The sequence below is a fragment of the Ceratotherium simum genome, chromosome 20, assembly GCF_057802395.1.
Source record: "Ceratotherium simum simum isolate JZ-2026a chromosome 20, ASM5780239v1, whole genome shotgun sequence".
NCBI lineage: Eukaryota > Metazoa > Chordata > Mammalia > Perissodactyla > Rhinocerotidae > Ceratotherium > Ceratotherium simum.
In genome coordinates, this window is record NC_141919.1 from 51,077,339 (window position 1) to 51,096,167 (window position 18,829).

Sequence of the window (18,829 nt, forward strand, 5' to 3'; positions counted from 1 at the left end):
TCATGAAATGGTGGCGTTTAATGAGAACCCCCCACCCCCTCCCCTGTATATACATCTATAAAAAATTCAAATACAGCAAGTTACCATGGAGTCAGACTAGAAGGGACCGACAGGGCATTAAATACTGCAGGGTAGGAGCAGGGAAGGGGGGGGCATACAAAACAGGGGTGGGGGGACTGAAAAGTATGGGCGCTGGGGGGAGGGTGATGGCTGGGCCCCCCCAGCGTCAGGAGCTTATAATCTGATGGTGGCAACAGAGACCCTGGGACAGACAGGAGGCTGGGGCAGGAGGAGAAACTGTGGCTGTGAGGGGCTCCCCTCAGGCCCCCCAAGGGCTCCTGGGAGTCGCTGGCATTGGAGGGTCCAGCCCAAGGGGGCAGGGTGGGTGTGGGGGGGTCTTTGGTGGGTGGGTTAGCTGCATGGCCCTCCTCCCCTGAGGGAGGGAGGAGGGCCGGCGTGGTGTGGCGGGGCTGGGGTGCGGCAGGCCCGGGCCTGCCGGGGTCTCTACAAATTGTGTCTGAAGAGAATGCAGAAGGTCCTCCTGCCCGTGTGCAAAATAGAAACCGGGGTCTGCGGGCTCAGCTCCGGCCTCCTGCTCCTCTGCAGGTGCGCTGGCATGTCCTCACAGGCTGCCGGGCTCTGGGGAGACAGGGCAGGGGCTGTGAGGGACGAGAGTTCCCTCAGGCTCCCCTCTGCCGCCCAGCCTCCCTTGACCTACCAGATCAGGAGACTGCTGGCAGTGGCGGCAGCGGCAGCCAGGGCCAGAGTGACAGTGACACTGATCGAGAAGGGTGCCAAGGACCCTCCGCCGCTGCCCAGCTCCCCGGGGTCACAAATCTTCGTGGTGGGTGGGGGCGCCAGTGAGCTTGTGGTGCTGGTCGTGGTCTCTGGGGAACAGGGGGGAAACTCAGGGCAGGGTCAGGGCTGGAGTCCCACCTAGGTCTGGGGGTCCTGAGGCACACCATTCCTGCTTCCTGCATCAGACCAGTGCAGCCTTTCCCTCAGACGGCCTCTGCCTCCTCTCCACCATGCCCTGCCTCACCTGTCAGGCAGATCCCGCTTCCTTGAGGCTCACGGATGACCCCTCCACCCACAGCCCCTACCAACAATGTCCAGACAGCAGGCACCAAGAACAGCAGGGGCTGGACAGACAGATGGGAGGGAGGCAGCCATACAGAGCATAGAGACCCTGGGGCAGAGGCGCTGAGTCCTGGGAGGAGTTGAGCGCAGGGGCGGGCTCACCCGGGGCCTGGGCCTCGGTGGTGAGGTGTCGAGGCTCCTCAGTCCAGGGTGTGGCATGGGCGGCCACGCTCCAATCACTCCATGTCCCGATCTCATTGTCCTTGGCCGCCACCTGGATGATGTACTCCTTCCCGGCGTAGGCATCCGTGATGGTGTGCGCTGTGCCATCAGACAGCTCCACCTGCAGCCAGACCAGAGGGAGCAGGTGCCTGGGGGTCAGGAGACTGGGGCACCCCTAGAGGAGGTGAGAACATTTCTGGGGAGAGAAGAGTGAAGACACCCCTGGAGGGAACGAGGACTTCCCTGGGGGAGAGGGGCTATTGAGAATACTCCTGCAGGAGAGGGAAGACTACTTAGGGAGGAGGCCCCAGGGGAGGGAAGACAGGCCTGGAGGAGGGTAAGGAAAGCTTTAAGGAGACTGGAGCCCCGGGAGAATAAGGAGGACTTTTCTCAGGGTCTCGACTCTGCTGCCATCCCAGCTCTCTCACAAGCCCCAGCCTGAGTCCTGACCTCAGTCCCAGCCTGGAGGTGACAAGAGTCACGGGGTGAGAGAGGGGATGGCGTGCTGCCCTCTCCCATGGAGAAGCAGTTAGGAGGGAAGGTCAGGAACACAGACGTGCAGCTAGGCTGCCTGAGTCCAAATTTTAGCTCCATCCCTCCCAGCTAGGTGACCAGGTTACTTGACTTCCAGTGCCTTGCAGTCCGCATCTGTAAAACGGGTGTTAACGATCTTCCTCACCGGGTTGTAATGAGGACTCGGGCACGTGGTGAGCACCAGACTTTGGCCAGCTCTGTTGTTATCATGGGTTCCAGCTCAGAGCCTGGCTTCCCAGATGTCCAGTGCACCCAGAGCCTGGCCCCAGCTGGACCTCCCCTGGGGAAGGCCTCAGTGTGGTTATCGCCCTGCCTGAGGCTCACAGGGGTGGGGGGCAGCTCCCGGGCGCAGAACAGCAGGACAGCTGCTCCATTTCCTCCTGGAGGCATCGCCGCTCCACCCCCGCCCTGGCTGGCCCCCATCCCGCTGGTCTCCCCCCACCCTCCAGGCTGGCCTGCCTGTCCGGCGCCCCTCCCAGGCCCAGGCTGGGCTCTGGTTCATCTCAGCGGCACCCGCCGCCTCATTAAGCCGCCTCGTAAACAGGGGCAGCCGGCGGGGGCGGAGGAGGGGCTGCTCTGGGCCACGTCTGGCTTCAGGGCTTTTTTGTCCCTGTTCCGATCCTCCCCCCAGAACACCGGAGTCTGGGCTACCTGACCAGATAGGCTGTGAGTATATGCGTGCGCGTATGTGTGCATTAGTGCGTGCAGCTGGGTCTAAGTGGAGCGGGAAGCCCCTCCAAGTCCCCGGAGTCTGTGGCCCTGAGGCCCTGAGGCCCTGAGGCTCTAAGGTGAGAGGCACTGGGAAAGGTTGGGGTCAGCGTGAGAGCCACTCCTGGCACAGCCCTAGGCTCAGTAAGTCTTATTCCCAGCCCTGGAAGGTCGGTGGGCCTCAGAGACCCTCCTCTTCTGGAGCGGGGCCCCAGTTCCACCTCTGCAAAGATCCCCTCTGGCTGAGTAGCCCCAACTCCTTCGGCAATTTCTCTCTCTCGCTGTCTCTCTCTCTCTCTCTCTCTCTCTCTCTCTATCTCTCGCCAGGATTTGCCCTCAGGCCCCTCCTTTGATTCTGTCCCCCAGACCTCCACATCTGTCTTTCTCTAGAGGGAGAGAGCCATGGGGAGCAGATCAAATTACCACCTCCTTGGTGGGCTTGTGGCGGGCACCATACCTCTAGGAATGTGGCCCAGGAGCCCAATGCTCTCCTAGCAGCCACATCTTCTAGGCCTGGGCTCTTGCTGCTAGGTTTTCACTGATCCCTTAATCCATCCCCTTAAGAGAAAGGCTCCTCAACTGGCTGGCATCCGCCTCGCCTGGGAGTCCTCCATCCGCTCTGCCACAGCAGGTGTGAGACAGGCCCTCCTGGCCTCCCTGCTGAGTTAGGGCCAGAGCAGGAGATGCAGGGAACCCAGGCTGGGTCCCAGTCCTCGCCTCCCCCTTGTCCTTATCCGGCCAGATCTCATGGTGCCCATTCTTGTGCAGTTCCTGACCTGCATCTCTCATTCCCTCCTGAAAGTCCAAGGGATGTTTTTCTCTGCTCTCCCCTCCGCACCCCCTCCCAAGCATACACCTGCCTCTCCAAGATTAAGGATCAGGGAGAGTAGATTCTGTTCAGAGCAAAACTCAAGTTCAAAAGAGCCATAAAACTAGCCAATCGCAATGCCAATGAGATATGGAACAGGGCTAGCACATGCCACAGGCCACGCACGTTCTTGCCACAGAGCCTGCATATTTTGCTCTGCCCATGTTGCTGTCAGGGTCAGTTCTGCCCATGGTACAGGCCAGTGCATGGTCTTGACATGTTAGTCACATGCACGTCTGGAGCATGGTTCCTGCTGGGGACCACGTGTGTGCGTGCATGTTCCCGTGTGTGTGGTGGGCAGTGTGCCAGGTCCACTACAAGGCGTGTGCACCGCGATGCGCGGGGCTGCTGCCTGTAGCTCGTTAGCAGGGGAGGGGGGCTTGTGAAACTAGACCCTGGTTATTAGCAATGCATTAGCCGTGGGCAGCTGGCCAGGCAGGAGAGACTCCGGACTGTGTCAGGGAACATATGAGCGTGAGCAGCCTTTGTGGGGGCTAGGCCTGCAACCCGGACAGGCACCCTGGAATCAAATTACGCACTTTAAAGGCCAGCTGGGAAGGGGGCATAAGGAGATGGGGCTGGAGCCTGGTGTATGCGGTGGGCGTACCGGTTGACCCCCAGGTGCCAGCCTGGGTTGCCCCTGGGAGCACCCTCCCAGCCCCAGTCCTAGCCCACAGACCTCATGGGCCACACAGAGTGCCCACAATCCTATGGGCCCAGGGCTCTCGAGGAGAGAGAACCTCAAGTATGTCCCAATCCCCTGGCTGCTCCCCAGAGCCCTGTCTTGTAGCTTCATTAACAGCCCAGACCACAGCCTGACCCCACACTGCCCCTTGTCCACTACTTGGTTCCCAGCCCAGGCCACCTTCTGACCCATAACCTCAAGCTGACCTCTAAGCTAGATCTGACTGGAGCCCTGACACTAGTCATTGCCTGAACTCACGCCTTGGACCAAGCTTGACTCCTCTGCGTGATTCTGAACCCTTGAGCCCATCTGTGAGTCCTTAAGGACAGGACTGTCCTGCCCTTGGGTCCAGCACAGGCCCAGATCCTGGGCCAGAGTATAAGAGGGAGATGCTTGATCAGGTCTGAGAGCCAGAGGAAAGGGGAACACTGCCTGCCCTGCCTGCCATCTCCCTCCCAGCATTTCTCTCCACTACCCTGGGGAGCCACAAAGACAGACGTGTTCCCACCGCACTTAATGGGGGTCACCAGGAATCCCTAAGGGCCTCAGATCAGGACACCTTGCTCAGCCCCATCCATCCTCCCAGGCCCACCTGGTCCCCTCTCCCTCCCGGAAAGCCTCTCTGACTGCCCTCAGGCTTCACACTGGAACAGCTACCAGCAGGGAGCTGGGTCCCACCCACGCCATGTGGCTCTGATTCAGGCACTGGGGATCTGGGCAGGGCAGGGCAGGGCAGGACACTCACATGCTGCCACTGGTCCAGGATGAGGGGTCGGTAGCGCAGGAAGAACTTGAGGGGAAAGGACTCAGGGTCGGGCCAGGTCGAGGGGGTCTGCCACGTCACCTCTAGCCGGCGAGGGTTGCTGGGCACTGGCCGGGCTACCACGTTTTCTGGAGGGTCGGGCTTCACTGTTCAGGAGACACAGCTTCATTACCACACTAATCTCTGGGAACAACTCCGCTTCATCAACACCAGCCACCATGTCTGCCATCTCACATCGTCACCTAGTGTCATCATCACCACGGTTGCCATCCTTCTTCTCTGTTGTCAGTTCTGGCAACCATCATTAACCACCATCTCATTATTTCCGCCTCTGACATCCCCGTCATCACCAATGACTGTCAATACAGTCATTGTCATCAGCTCATGATATCAGCATCCCAAATTTCATCCCATCATCCCAACCCCATCTTCATGATGACCAATATCCCAGTTACTAAGCCTGTGTGATGAACATCACCCCCATCATCACCCGGATCAGCTCCTCCTGCATCAGCATCACACACTCCCCACAAGCCTGGTTTTTCACCTCAATTTTTCCAGTTCAAACCGAGACACAGCCTCCCTTGGAAGAGTCTGGGTTTGAAGCTGCTCTGTGGGTCAAGGGTAAAAGACAGTCCACAGGTGCTGCAGATCTGGGTTGAAGATAGGCTGGGGGTCTGATGGGAGCATCTAAGGGCCCAGCTCATGTAGAAACAGTCTGGCTGGGGACTCAGCCAGGGGGTGGGGGCATAGGCAGAGGGTCTGGTTGAGACGGGGCAGGGGCAGACAAGGGGGTCTGCTGGGAAGGGGCAGGGGCAGGCAGACGGTGTGGCTGGGATGGGGCAGGGGTGGGCAGGGGGTCTGCTGGGATGAGGCAGGGGCAGACAAGGGGGTCTTCTGGGATGGAGCAGACACAGGCAGAGGGTGTGGCTGGGATGGGGCAGGGGCAGGCAGGGGGTCTTCTGGGATGGAGCAGACACAGGCAGAGGGTGTGGCTGGGATGGGGCAGGGGCAGACAGAGGGTCTGGCTGGGATGGGGCAGGGGCAGGCAGGGGGTCTGCTGAGATGGGGCAGGGGCAGGCAGAGGGTCTGGCTGGGATGGGGGCGGGGGGAGGGCAGTATCTGTCCCAGTCCTGTCTCCTGTTCTGACACCTCATTCATCATAGGCCGTAAGGAAGCCATTAGCGTGGGGGGGTGGCGGCTGCAGCTGCACAAGGGTCTGGCCCAGCCTGCCCCCCTCCCCCTCCTGCATGCTCTGGGAGCCAGAGAGATGATGGGAAGAGCTGCTGGAGAGGTCTCTGGGCCCCTGCAGGTAAAGGACATTCACTTGCCTGTTCACAGGTATATATGTGCTATACATACATGTGCACGTGTACATACATGCCCCATATACCTGTGCACATGTGAACATCCCCACCAATGCTCACATCCTCTGGCACTCATCCACTTCCACACTCCCACCAGAATATGCAGCAGCACCCCCTGCCATCCACGCACCAATGGTGAACTCGTCAAAGGTGATGGCTGTGGCGTTGTGGCCCAGGGCATTGCTGACACTTATGGAGACCTTGTACTTGATGGTGGAGAACAGGTGCATGTAGCGGATGTGGCAGCGGTTCTTGAGGGCTGGGTCCTTCTCACAGACCATAATTTTGGAGCCGTGCCTGGGGAGGGGTGAGGCCCAGGCACTGTTACCAACATCAAGGGTCAGGTGGGGCAGAGGTTGGGGGAAGGTCACGCACAAGGCTGGGCTAGGGTCTGGACTGAGAGCTTGGTGGGGTGGGGGTGCAGGAGAGGTCAGGGGTGGCACCGGGTCACAGGCGTGTCTACTCACAGCACGGTCACATTGAAGGTGTTGGGGATGTAGGTGGGGGTGGGCAGGTGCCAGCTGCAGTAGAAGCCCTTTGGGTAAGTGTTGGAGCGGCAGCTGAGCACGGGCTCCCGCGGCGGCACTGGGGATGAGGACAGCATGGTCAGGGCATTCTTGGAGCCCCCAGTCCCCTGCACTAGTGTGGGGACAGGTGGGCCCCAGAACCCCAGCTCTCCCCCTTCAACCCATCAGCAATGCCAGAGATTGCGGGGGGGAGGCTGTCAGCGAGGGTCTGAGGCTTCCCAGGCCACAGAGAGCCAGATGTTTAATTAAAGAAAAACAAGGGCTTGTATGCAGAGGGAGCCCCCCCCACCTGCTCAGTGGAGGCGGGAATTGTGGGGAGCCGGGGCCGCGGGGCTCAGCTCATCAATCAGAGGATGGACGTGACGTCTGGGGGAACCAGCCCCGTCCCACAGCTCCTGCCACACTGTGTCCATTCCCACAGGACGATGGTGCTGCAGCCGAGGCCGAGGGGGTTCTGGACTGGGTCCCCTGGTTGCTGGGTGATCAGGGTGCACTCCCTTGAGAAGAGACATCCCGGGCTTCCCCTCAGTGGAGACTGAGAAACACGAGGACAGGTCTGGTGGCTCCACGGGAACAGCACAGGGCGGCTGCTCACGTGCATATGTGTGTGTGTAGGTGTCTGCGTGCATGGGTAACTGTTACATGTGTGTCTGAGACATGAATGAGTGACCCGTGACTGAACATGGGCACAGACGTAGGAGCGTCTATGTGCACGGCTCTCAGAGTGCATGTCCATGGATGATGCATGTGCGTGCACGTGTCTGCTGAGAGGAAGCTGCTGTTCCCTTGCTGTTCACCTCCCCCCAGCTTCTCCATCACAGACCTTTTAAGAAGCCCTTTACGTGGTCAGCAGCTGCCTTCACTCTGGTATGGGGAGGCCCAGAGGGATGGGGACCTGCCTGGGCTCACACAGCAAGCCAGAGCCAAACCCCAGATTGGGATACCCACCTACATGACCACACACACACTTGGGAAGTCCTTTCTGCTGTCTAACCACTTTTTGCTGCTGTGAGCACTTAGCCCAGCTGTCTCACCTCAAGCACTGGGTAAGGCGTGAGGACAGCCGGCTCAGGTTCGTGGAAGGAGGCAGCTTCTGTGATCCGACCCAGGCAAGGAATGTCCGTCCGTGGCTCCAGGGACACTGACCCCTCCCTCCTGTGCCCTCCCCCCACCCCCTGCCTGACAGGTGGACAGGAAATGGGAGGGGGGCAGCTCAATAAGCCGGGGACGGCAAAGGGGAGTGCATGTCTATGCTTGCCGAGTGGCCATGGTGACACACGGGGAGCTGTGGGCTTTCATCCACAGTGTGCATGTGATTCTGAGTGACTGTGATTGCGCGTGCATGTCCAGTATGTGTGAAGCGGTGGAGGGACCCGGGGCAGAGCCCCCAGGGCCTGATCTGGATTTGCAGCAGGAGAGATGAGGGAGCCAGAGAGGCCTCAGGGAAGCTTGGGTATAGCAGGTGGAGTGGGCCAGACTGTGGGCAGAGGCTCCATGCCCCAGGCCTGCAGGGGAGCGCCAGAGCCCAGCCGAGCCCCCACGAGGGGCAACCGACATTCTGCCCGCTGCTGCCTGCGTCCCCTGGGAAGCCTTCCTGGACCCACGTCCATCCTGTGTCTGCTCCATGTTCATCCTGTGTGCCTCTCATATCCCCTCCCTATCTGCCAAGGGGCGCAGAGGTGTGGGGGTGGGGTGGGGGGTGGCCAAGGACACAGGAAGTGCCTTGTGGGGGCCTGTGGGCCAGGCCAGAGTTGGCAGCCACCCCAGGAGGAAAGGACATTCCGAGGTCGGCGAGAAGCCTCCACTCCCGCCTCCTGCCACCACCACCCCCCCCAGCTTCAAAGGAGAAGGGCGCTGGGGGCGGGGGGGGGCCGGGGGGGCAGGACTGAAGGCTGCAGAGTCAGCTCCCTGCCACCTGGGACTTGGGAGGGCAGAGCAGGCCAAGGCACTGGGCTCCCAGGCCCCCTCCCCCGGCCAGCCTCCTCACTGACCAGTCTCCTCCATTCCCCTCTGACGGTCCCCGACTCAGACCAGCCTCCCCCTCAAACCTCCCCCTCAAACCAGTTCCCCGCTCTGACTGGGCAGGTCATGGGGGACGAGGGGGCCAGGCAGGGCTTTGTCTGTCATCTGGCTACTCCTGCCTGGCCCTGGGCCCTGAGCAGGGAAGGGCTTGGGTTTCCTGACAGGGACCAGGTTTCTCAGAGGGAAAAGGAGGAAAGAAAAACAAAGAAAAGGAAGAAAAGGAGTGACTTGCTGCAGCTGGAGCCCAGCTGAGGGGCCGGGTGGGCGGAGGTGGGGGTGCTGGGAGAGACCAAGTGTGAGGCTGTGGGACGGTGCGGTCAGGCCTGTTGTGAGTGTGCTGCGAGTCGGGGGGAAGCTGTTTTCAAGACGTTGAGATTGTGAGGCTGTGTGTGTTAACTCTGAGAGGCTTCACGTGTGTGACAGACTCGGGGCAGCCGTGTAACTGTGTGATTGGCCGTGTGTGACTGGATGACTGGGTTCGTGTGTGACTCGGCGAGGCTGTGGGATTTCGAGACTGTCTATATGTGTGAGGCCGTGTGGCTGAGGTGCTCTGTGAGAAGACGTGTAAACGCGCCATTGTTTCTGAAACCAGTGACAGCAAGAAGACAGATGTGAAACACTGTATTGGAGATGGAGCTGAAGCCCGAGTGTATTTTCCAACTGTGGGTGTGGGAAGGTGCCCAGAATTCCACGTGTGTTCACACATATGAGCTGAACACCGTGTGACAGCATGTTAGAGGCTGTGTGTGAGCGAAAGCTTGTACGCACACGTGTCATAATCTCACACTCTGGCACAGAGGCCCGCTCCTGGATGTCCAGGCATCCTGAGTTGCCCCTTGTGGGGGCTCCTCAGACGCACAAGTGACTGCGTCAGCCTGTGGCAGGGTGTCCCTGGGTCCCATGCGGGGACGCGTGTGCATGCGTGCGTGTGCCCCCGCTGGCCCAGGATTTGTTTGTTTTCCTCCTAATTGGCTTGTTTTTCCATGTCCAGCCCACCAAACCGCATGTTTTTCCTCTCATCTCGCCAGCCCGCCTGTGCTGGAGCCCCCGGCACGCACGAGGCCTGCCCGCCGGCCCAGAAAAGAGGAGGGGCAGGCTGCCCACACCCCTGGCCAGGCCAGAGCAGGCTGGGCGGGGCAGGGTGACCCTTCCAGCTCAGCCCTGCCCGGGGCCCCACCCGCACTACTCCTCCTGCCTGGCATTCAGGGCGCATGCCTGCCCCAACCTTATCTCTGATACCCCGAGGCACCCCGACTCCTGGACTCCCAAATTCCCCTCCTGCCTCCCACCCATCACTTCTCTGCAGACATCTTCTTCAAGCACAGGCTGCTCTTTCCTTCCCAGCAAACAGGGCTGAGGGGGAAGCAGTGCTGAACCAAGGGGTCTGGAGTTGCTGTCCTGACCAATCAAAGATTTTAAAACTGGACAAGGAACTGTCTGTTTAAAATTAGTCAATTAATCTCTGGTTTGTTTTAGCTTAAAATAAGAATGACAGTGAATCAGCAGTGTCTAGTAAACAAAGGCTGCTCCTAAAGGAACCCTGTGGTCCTGTTTCCTAATGTGGGGGGTCCTTTCATCATCCTGGGGAGGGGCCTCCTTAGAGCCATTTGTGAGCATCCACCTGAGTGCAGGCAGGTGGATCAGGAGAAAGCAGTTCAGGGATCTGCCTGGTTCAGGGGATTTGCAACAGAATATTTTTATGATCAGGTTCCCTTGGAAATAGAGACATGAAAATCTTATATGTTTAGGATAAATATTAAATGATGTTAGGTTTGAATGACGCACAAATCAGGGGTAACTTTGTCCTGTTCTCTGAGCACTGGCAAGAAGGATAATTTGATGTTGAGTGTTGCCAAACCTGGTCTCTTGTTACTAATATAAAGTGACTGAGACAATCATGATTAATGTCCCCTGTTCCTCTGACCAGCTCTTTAAGAGGAAATAAGGCAATGGGAGATAAGTACCTGTTACTAATGCTACAGCCAATTCATGGCCAGCTCTCCTCTGACAGGCAGGGCTTGGGTGGGGGTCAGCACTGGATATGAAAGGGCTGGACTCTGGTCACAATGTCCTGTGGGTACGGACTACAGACATTACTCCTAGACCCAATTCCCCTCCAACAAACTCTCCAAGATCAGGTCATCAGGAATGGGAGCCCAGGGTCACCAAGGCCCAGCCATCACGGCCAGACTCGTCCATCCTGAGGGCTTCTGGGACTCAAACTGAGAAGACAGGTGTGTGGGTGACTTGTGCCAAGTTGGCCTCATCCTGTTTCCATGGCACTCAGTATACGTCCTCTCTCCCACGTAAGGGCCCAGGGCTCGGCTGAGTGCTCCACTTCTGATGGACCCTGTGGCAGCTAAGAAGGACTCCAGTAGGCTGGTCCTGCACTTCTCAGGCTGGCCGACATGGGTCACTCCACCCTTGGCTTGCAACTAAGACGTTTGGTAACAAAAGCATCTCTCCAGTTTAAACACACAAAAGGCTTTTCTGTGGGGACAGGAACATCCCCACCAAAACATATTTTCACCCTCCCCTGGCCCGGCCAGTGGGTCAGAGATTTGTGGAGGGCCCTGAGCAACCCTGCAGCCTAACATTTCCCACGGCTGTCACGGATCTCCTGACGACAGGGAAAGGGCCTGCTCCCAGATCCCTCAGGCGTCTCCTCCCCTCGGTAGCTCCCAGGGAGTAAAGAAACCATCTTCAGACAGTGGGGTGCATGACCCAAATGGGGTGAGGCCAGAGAAGCTTCAATCTTTGGCTCAAGGAGAAAAGAAATGGCACTGTTTTCAGAGTGTTTATTCTGTCGGTGGGTGCCGCTGGCTGACGTCGGGGCACCTACCTAGCTGACCCAGAGCAAGACTGACAACCTCATCACTCCGACTTCTCCAAACCCCTCTTCCGAATCACACTCACCTGCTCTTCCCTCGACCCTCCTGCTGGCTCCTTCTCACAGCTCATTTCTCTCCATCAACCCCTTACACAGTGATGGTTTCCAGGCCTCAGTAATGGGTCTTCATCTCTCCTCATCCCACAATCCCGCCTTTGGCCACCGCACCCCCTCCCATGGCCTTGGTGCTGACAACCCCCCAAACTCCCATCTCCAGCACAGGCCTCTCCCTGAGTCCCAGGCCCTCAGATCCACTGGCTACAGCCATCAATCCCCAGTCGTCCTCGAGGACCCCAACCCAACCTGTCCTAGCAGATGGCAGTGGTGCCGCAGGTCCTTTGCTGCACCTGCTGCCGCTTCGGCAGTTATTTGCCTAAGAGCTTTCTGTGGCCACCAAAGCCTGCATTGCCTGCGAGGCATCAGGCCAAAAGTGCTGGGGAATAAAGCATCCCTGCCCCCACCCCAGGAGACTCTGCCACCAAGGGTGGGCAGGAGTCAGCGTACAAGCGCCCAGGCTCCTCTCCCCACAGGCAGGAGAACCCCCAGGCGCATGTCTGAATGGGCTCCAGGGTTCCACCAACGGGTTAAGCCCCAGATGCCCAGAGGCAATGGCTGCAGAACTCCCTCTTTATTAGCTAACTTCCTTTTCAGGATAACTTCCTTTTTCTTTCTTTCTTTTTTGTGAGGAAGATCAGCCCTGAGCTAACATCCAATGCCAATCCTCCTCTTTTTGCAGAGGAAGATTGGCCCTGGGCTAACGTTCGTGCCCATCTTCCTCTACTTTATATAGGATGCCACCACAGCATGGCTTGACAAGTGGTGCATCAGGGCGCGCCTGGGATCCAAACCTGTGAACCCTGGGCCTCCACAGCAGAGTGCGCGCACCTAACCGCAGCGCCACTGTGCCGGCCCCAGCTAACTTCCCTTTTCTATCACTTTCCCATTCCTTTATGGTGTTCCTATCACCTGCCAAATAAACTACTTGCATACGAATTCTCATCTTGGGATCTGATTCTAGGGAAACCCAAACGGAACACAGGATCTTCTCCTCCCACAGGAACACACTCTCTTCTCCAACCAGCCCTCTCACCTCGTCTCTGCTGTGGTGACAGAGACCACCAGCCCTCTTGACTCCTCCCGCTCTCTGCTCTCGTGTCTTCCCTGCCTCCCACCCATCACCAGCTCCTGGAGGTCCAGCCGCCCCCTCTCAAATTCCCCACCTCCATGCCCTGGTCCCAGGTCCCCATCGTCTCTCCTGGATCCCAGCAACAGGCTCCTTCCTAGCCTGGCTTTGCCTCATCTACACTGCCTCTCCTCACCACAGTGAGAAAGATCTTTTAAGAACATGAGCCTGATCACGACCTGCCCCATCCCCTCCTTTAGCTTCCTTCCCCCATTTACACCAGCCCAAGTGGCCTTTTCATGTCCTCCCAGCCTCTGAGGCCTACAGTCACACTCAGCTCTCTGCTGGAAATGACTTTTTCAATGTGTCTTCCAAATCCTCTAAGTCTCCATGTGCCTCCCATTGCACAAAGCCTTCCTCCTTCCTGGGGCCTCCCAGAGTGCCCATATCTATACCCACATAACCGTATACCCCACTTTTGTCCCTAAGGCCCTCAAGGCCAGCCCCTGTGGGAGCACACAGGGGAGTGAGGCCGTTCCAGCCAGGGGCTGTGGCTGGAGGATTCCTCTGCACCAGGCCCCAGACAGGCTACACCCTGCCAGCCCTCCTCTGCCCGTCTTGTCATAGGGAACAGGATTTCAGGATCTCAAAGACCTCTGAGGGGGTGGGACACGTGCAAAATGCCCAGGGGTCTGGACTCAGTGGGCAAGACTGGGCTCAGAGGTCAGAAGAGCAGGCAAGGACAGGATCAGAGGGCAAGGGTCAGGGTGCTGCAACCCTCCCCCCACCCCAACAGGAAGGGGACTTGATCTGGGCCAGGGGTCTGGGCCTCACTGACAATCCCTTGAGTGAGTAGGGGGTCGGATGAGCGGTTAGGAGCAACACTTACAGCCCACGTGTAGGAGGACTTGGTGGCGCAGGTGCCAGGAGTCACGGTGGAAGCAGGCGTAGAGGCCGCTGTGGCCCAGTTCCAGGCCCCGGAGCACAAGCTGAGAGCCGTTGAGCAGGTCAGGGGCCAGGTCTGTCCCATTCACCCGCCACGTCACAGCTGCGTCCCAGTTTGCTGTCCCACATGGCAGGGTCACGTCTGAGCCCAGACGCTCGTACTGCACGTGGGGTGCCTCTGTGGGGGCAGGGAGGGCACAGGGCAGAAGTCACAAGTCACAGCCCTGTCCAGCACCCCCAGGTGAACGTGCGGGGATGACAGCCTGAGAACGTCACAAGTAAGGAGTCCAGGACGAGAGGCTCCGTGTCTGACAGTGTGTGTCCTGGGGAGGTGAGGAGTGTGCAGAATTCCTCTGTGGCTGTGCATATATACAGGTATGTAGTGTCTCCAGATTTTTATGTGTGTGCATGTCTGGGGACCGTGTGTGTGTGTATTAGACAGAGAGTTGTGTAGAGTGCTGGGAGGGGTTAGATCTGGGTGAAAACCCAGTTCACCTCCAGTCCCTAGGTCCTTTAGAAAGTTTTCCTAACCCCCATGACTCTAACCTCTTGCCACCAACAGGCCAGGCCCCAATCACTGACATCTGCTCCCCAAGCAAGCTGGAGCTGAGGGGCCCCACTTCTGGATGCCTTTCTCTGTCTCTCCCCATTGCCTTCGCTTCCCCATCCTTGTCTCTTTTTGTCCTGCCTCTCTCCCTCTCCCCAACTCTGGACCCCTGACAAGTCCCTCTCCCCCAGCCACCCAGGGCTTGGGCAGCAGCAGGAGAAGGGAGAACGGGCAGGGTCCAGGACAGGAGCCCTGGGGATCTCCTGGCAGCTGTCAACTCTGCGAGGCAGGAACTGCTTGGGGTGGAGGTAGGGAGTGCTGGGACCGAGGGAGCTCTCTGACCATTCCTCTCCTGCCCCCAGGAGGGGCCTGTCAGAGCCAAAAGCAAACCCCAGCCCTGGCCTCGGCAACCCAGGCGTGATGGACTGAGCCCAGGGGACCGGAGTGGAAGGGCGGGAGGGAGCACCTGTAGGGAGGCAGCACTAGGTGGGGGAGGTGAGTGGGACAGAGAAAGTCCTAGACGCTGATCTACAGAGGACAGGAGATCAGCACACATGCAGAGCCAGGAGATGTGAATCTCCTCCCCTCATCTTGCCCCCCAAGCCTGCGAGGATAGATGCTTCCCTGATCCCTGGATCCGTGGAGTGAGGTGGGAGGGAAGGAGCGAGGGGGGAGGGGGCAGCAGTGGGGGGCTGCGGGATCCCTCGTTAACACTCCCTCACATCTCCCCTCCAGAGATCCACCCCACTGAGTTGGGGGATTTTCAGAGGCAATTCCTGTTAACGAGCCAATTAAGTTGGGCCAGTGGCCTCTTAATTAGACTTGTTAACACCCTCAGGCCTGCAGGGGGTAGGGATCCCCCTATGCCGCCCGCCCCTCTTCCCTCCATCAGAGCATCCTCCCCAGTACTGCTTTTCTCTGCACGGGAACAGCTGTCCCGGTTTGCTGCCTCTGTCGCCCTCCCTGTGCAGGGGTCTCTCCCCGGCTGACTGTCTCCATCTTGCCCCTCTCTGAGCCTCTCTGTCCCTGTCGGAGGAAAGGGAAGCAGGAAACCTGGCCAGCCCTGACCACTCGTTTGTGGGGCCTGGGACCAGCCGAGCAGAGGATGAACGGGCGGAAGGGCGGCGGCTGGGGGCCTTGGAGGCCACAGCTGTGAGGCTGGACCAGAGACTGAGTGAGGGCCTCCCCCTGACCAGAGGCCCAGTGTCCAAGGCTCAAGCCATAGAGCACCCCCAATCCACCAGCCATAGCCATTGAGCCCCCCTCCAGCCTCCCTTCCAAAAACCTGGAGCTTCCAGGAAACATGCCAAGCCCCTGTCCCTGCACCCCCCACCCCCAGCAGACTCTGCATCCAGCTGCCTGAGGAGGAGGCTGAAAACTGACCGCTGGGGAGGGGGTGTGGCCATCATGGTCCCAGCGGCAACACATAAACACTGACCAACAGCAGCTCAGAACAAACTCGGACCCAAAATGGTCCTTTAAGACTGCAGGCAGGTCCAGCCACAAGACGAGGAAACAGCCGCCCAACAGCACAAGAAATGCAATGGCGGTAGGACAGCACGTCCCCACCTCACCTCGTCTGCCTCACAAAGGAAATGGAAACACAACCCAACAACAATGACAAACCAATGATGTGAGGTCAGGGCAGGCGTGAAAAAATGACGACACAATGACGGAAGACAACCACAGGCCACAATGCAGAGGTGGAGGGAGCAACGTGACATGACAATCACGGTGTCACAACTGCTACAATAACACAACAATGGCAATACACATGGCCATGCAACAGCTCCAAAGATGGCAATGATTTAATCCTTTGTCTCTGGACAGCTCTCCTCCCGCCCCGTGGGTGCCCCTACTGATGTGCTGTCCATTTCATAAATTAAATCAAGCAGCAGGGGGAGGATGGGGTTCTTGGCCCTGATGCGGTGACAAATGCTCCGAAAGAATCAGCTGTGAAAAGGTTGTTAGAAGCCAGGATGAGAGACAGAGACAGGATGAGGTCATGGACATGGAGAACACAGAGGGACAGGGCTGACAGCTCCCTCACACCTGCGCGCACAGGCTCACATGGGGACCACATGCCGGAAACAGTCCCCCAGGGTGTCCTAAGCAACTTCACATCGCCACACACATAGGACGAGGACAGTTACCAGAAAGAACAAGCACACCCAGGACAACCGTCCCCAAGGTCTCAGCCACACAGGGACATTGTTCCACTTCAGGGATGGTAACACTTGATACAAGGTCACATGCATGCACGGGAAGGGCACTGCCACCCAGAGGCAGTTACGCATAGGGACACGGTCTCACACTCAGAGACAGTTACATGCGGGGACAGGGTCTCACACTCAGGGAGACAGTTACACGTGGGGACACGGTCTCACACGCGGAGACAGATACACGCAGGGACACCATCTCACACTCAGGGAGACAGCTACATGCGGGGACACAGTCTCACACTCAGGGAGACAGTTATACACGGGGACACAGTCTCACACTCAGGGAGACAGTGTAACAGGGATACAAACACACAAAGAGACAGAAACTATCATAAGGTTTCAAACACAAGGACACAGCCTCACAAGGGCATGGTCACACACAGACAATATCACACAGAGCGCACAGCCCACAAGGGTACAGCCCCACACAGAAACGCTCTCAAACAGGGACACGGTCTCACTCACACAGGAACACAGCCTAATGCACAAGCACAGTCTCACTCGCTCTCGGAGATGCAGCCTGACGCCCAGGGCCTTGGTCACACGTGGCTCTGCCTTGATATACAGGGCAGGCACCAGGCCAATGGCTGTGACCACTGGCAGGCCCAGGCAGGTGGGGTCAGCCCAGGAGCCCAGGGCAGGCTGATTGCAGGCAGGGGTCGATGGGCCGGCCTGGTGCTCCCTTCAGTCCCTGCCCACTGGGGAGAAGCCTGGGGCAGGCCAGGCTCTCTGGGTCTCAGTGTTGGTCTCACAAGGAAGAGGCCACAGGAGCCTCAACCCACTGCTCTCCTGAACCCACAGGCTGAGAGTGGCAGAGCTTAACCATCAGGGTTCTGTGCCTGGGCCCCCAAGATGCCCCCACCCTCTCTGCCTCTACCCAACCCAGCCGAGATCATGTGCAGGACCCCTCCAAGGGGGAGCACCCCACACTCAGAGCCGGCTGGAGGGGTTTCAAGGGCAGACCTTGTACTGATGTAGCCATGTGAGCTGCTGCCTCAAATGCAGCAGAAGGGCTGGTGGTCGAGTCAAGAGGGCACCTGTTTCCCAGCAAAGGTGCAGCTCGTTGCCCCATGGGATGTGGGGAGGACTCAGCCCTCACGGGACAAGTGGTAGTGAGGGAAGGAGGTTGCCATGGCCCAGGCTGGGCAATCCCTGCCTCCTCCAGCCACTCCAGCTGCTGGACCCAGCCCCTGCCTCAGTGTGCCAGCCCTCTGCTCACCCTGCCCTCTCCCACCTTGTTCCCAGTCTACCATCTCTGTCCCTGTCTTCCCTCTATGATGAGGAGAAGTAGTCCTGCCCATTGTCTCTCTCAGTGCCTCCCCAAAACCCCCAGAGGACACCATTTCACCAGATATTGTCTAAGGACCCTGCCCCTAGCTGCCCCCAACTCTCATCCCACCTGCATATACCCTACATCCACCCTAGTGGGCAGAGGAAAAGATCATTTAAAGCCAGGGATACCATTGGCATGAGACCACCCGGGAGTAACTGGAGGTCTGTGTCTATAAGACACCAGTGGGTCATCCTGCATATCAGGGTCACATGACTCATGTACCTCTGGGTGTTCATGTGTAATGATGCCAGCATGCACCACTGTGTGGTTCTTGGGTGGGTGCATACAGCTGTGCCACGGAGGGGTCACTCTTAGCTCTGAGAGGGGGTTGGCAGGGAGCCCCCCACCCAGCACTTACCCTGCGGACTGTGTCTCTGGGCATAGACGACAGCGGCGGCAGCGGCAAGCACAGCACAGCAGGCCCACGGGACAGGAGCTGCCATCTGGTGGGAGAAACAGGCGGCAGGGGAAGCGGCAGCATCAGCCCAGGCAGGAACGTCCTGGGGAGCCCCCCACCCCGTTCTCAGGCAAGACTGGGAAATCCCAGCCCCACGGCCAGGGCACCTTGAGACAAATGTGCTTCTTAACGGGGCTCAGGATCCTCTTTCAAGCAATAGAAAGCAACATTATTGGCATCTGTAGGCAAAGGTTTGCTAAGATGGTAGACGGCAACCTACAGTGGTTTGCTGTTCCACGAGGCTGCTGGCTGCAGGATGTAGTCAGCCGCGGATGAGTTACAGAACATTGGTAACGCCAGGGCCATTCTTCTAAAAAAAATTACTTTACTGGCGAGGTTGGCTAATTAGCTACAAACATCACAAACTGAAAAGGTAATGTTTTAACTTAATTGGACGTCTGTGCTTCTCCAAATTGCCTTCAATGGAAGGCCCCTTGCCGTGCTCCTGGGGAGAGAGCCCAAAACCTGGATGCTCAGGAGCCCCTCACATCTGCACCCCTCTCCAGGGGGGCCTTGCCGCTGGGCTTTGGGAAGTT

General features: G+C 58.5%; 1 protein-coding gene across 3 annotated transcripts in view; it reads right to left on the reverse strand.

Moving 5' to 3' along the window:
• The window catches only part of CNTFR (ciliary neurotrophic factor receptor), a 37,863-nt gene continuing 19,034 nt past the window's right edge, over nt 1-18,829 (reverse strand). For 2 of the 3 annotated variants that reach the window (XM_004428336.2, XM_087444753.1), the window contains 8 exons: nt 18,195-18,279; nt 13,679-13,912; nt 6,695-6,812; nt 6,358-6,524; nt 4,843-5,006; nt 1,243-1,423; nt 719-887; nt 1-639 (listed from right to left, as the gene is read on the reverse strand). In XM_004428336.2, the coding sequence (XP_004428393.1) occupies nt 639; nt 719-887; nt 1,243-1,423; nt 4,843-5,006; nt 6,358-6,524; nt 6,695-6,812; nt 13,679-13,912; nt 18,195-18,279 (1,119 nt within the window). In that variant the 3' untranslated portion in view covers nt 1-638. The remainder of the gene's footprint in view (nt 640-718; nt 888-1,242; nt 1,424-4,842; nt 5,007-6,357; nt 6,525-6,694; nt 6,813-13,678; nt 13,913-18,194; nt 18,280-18,829) is intronic. The other variant, XM_087444754.1, reaches the window with a different exon arrangement.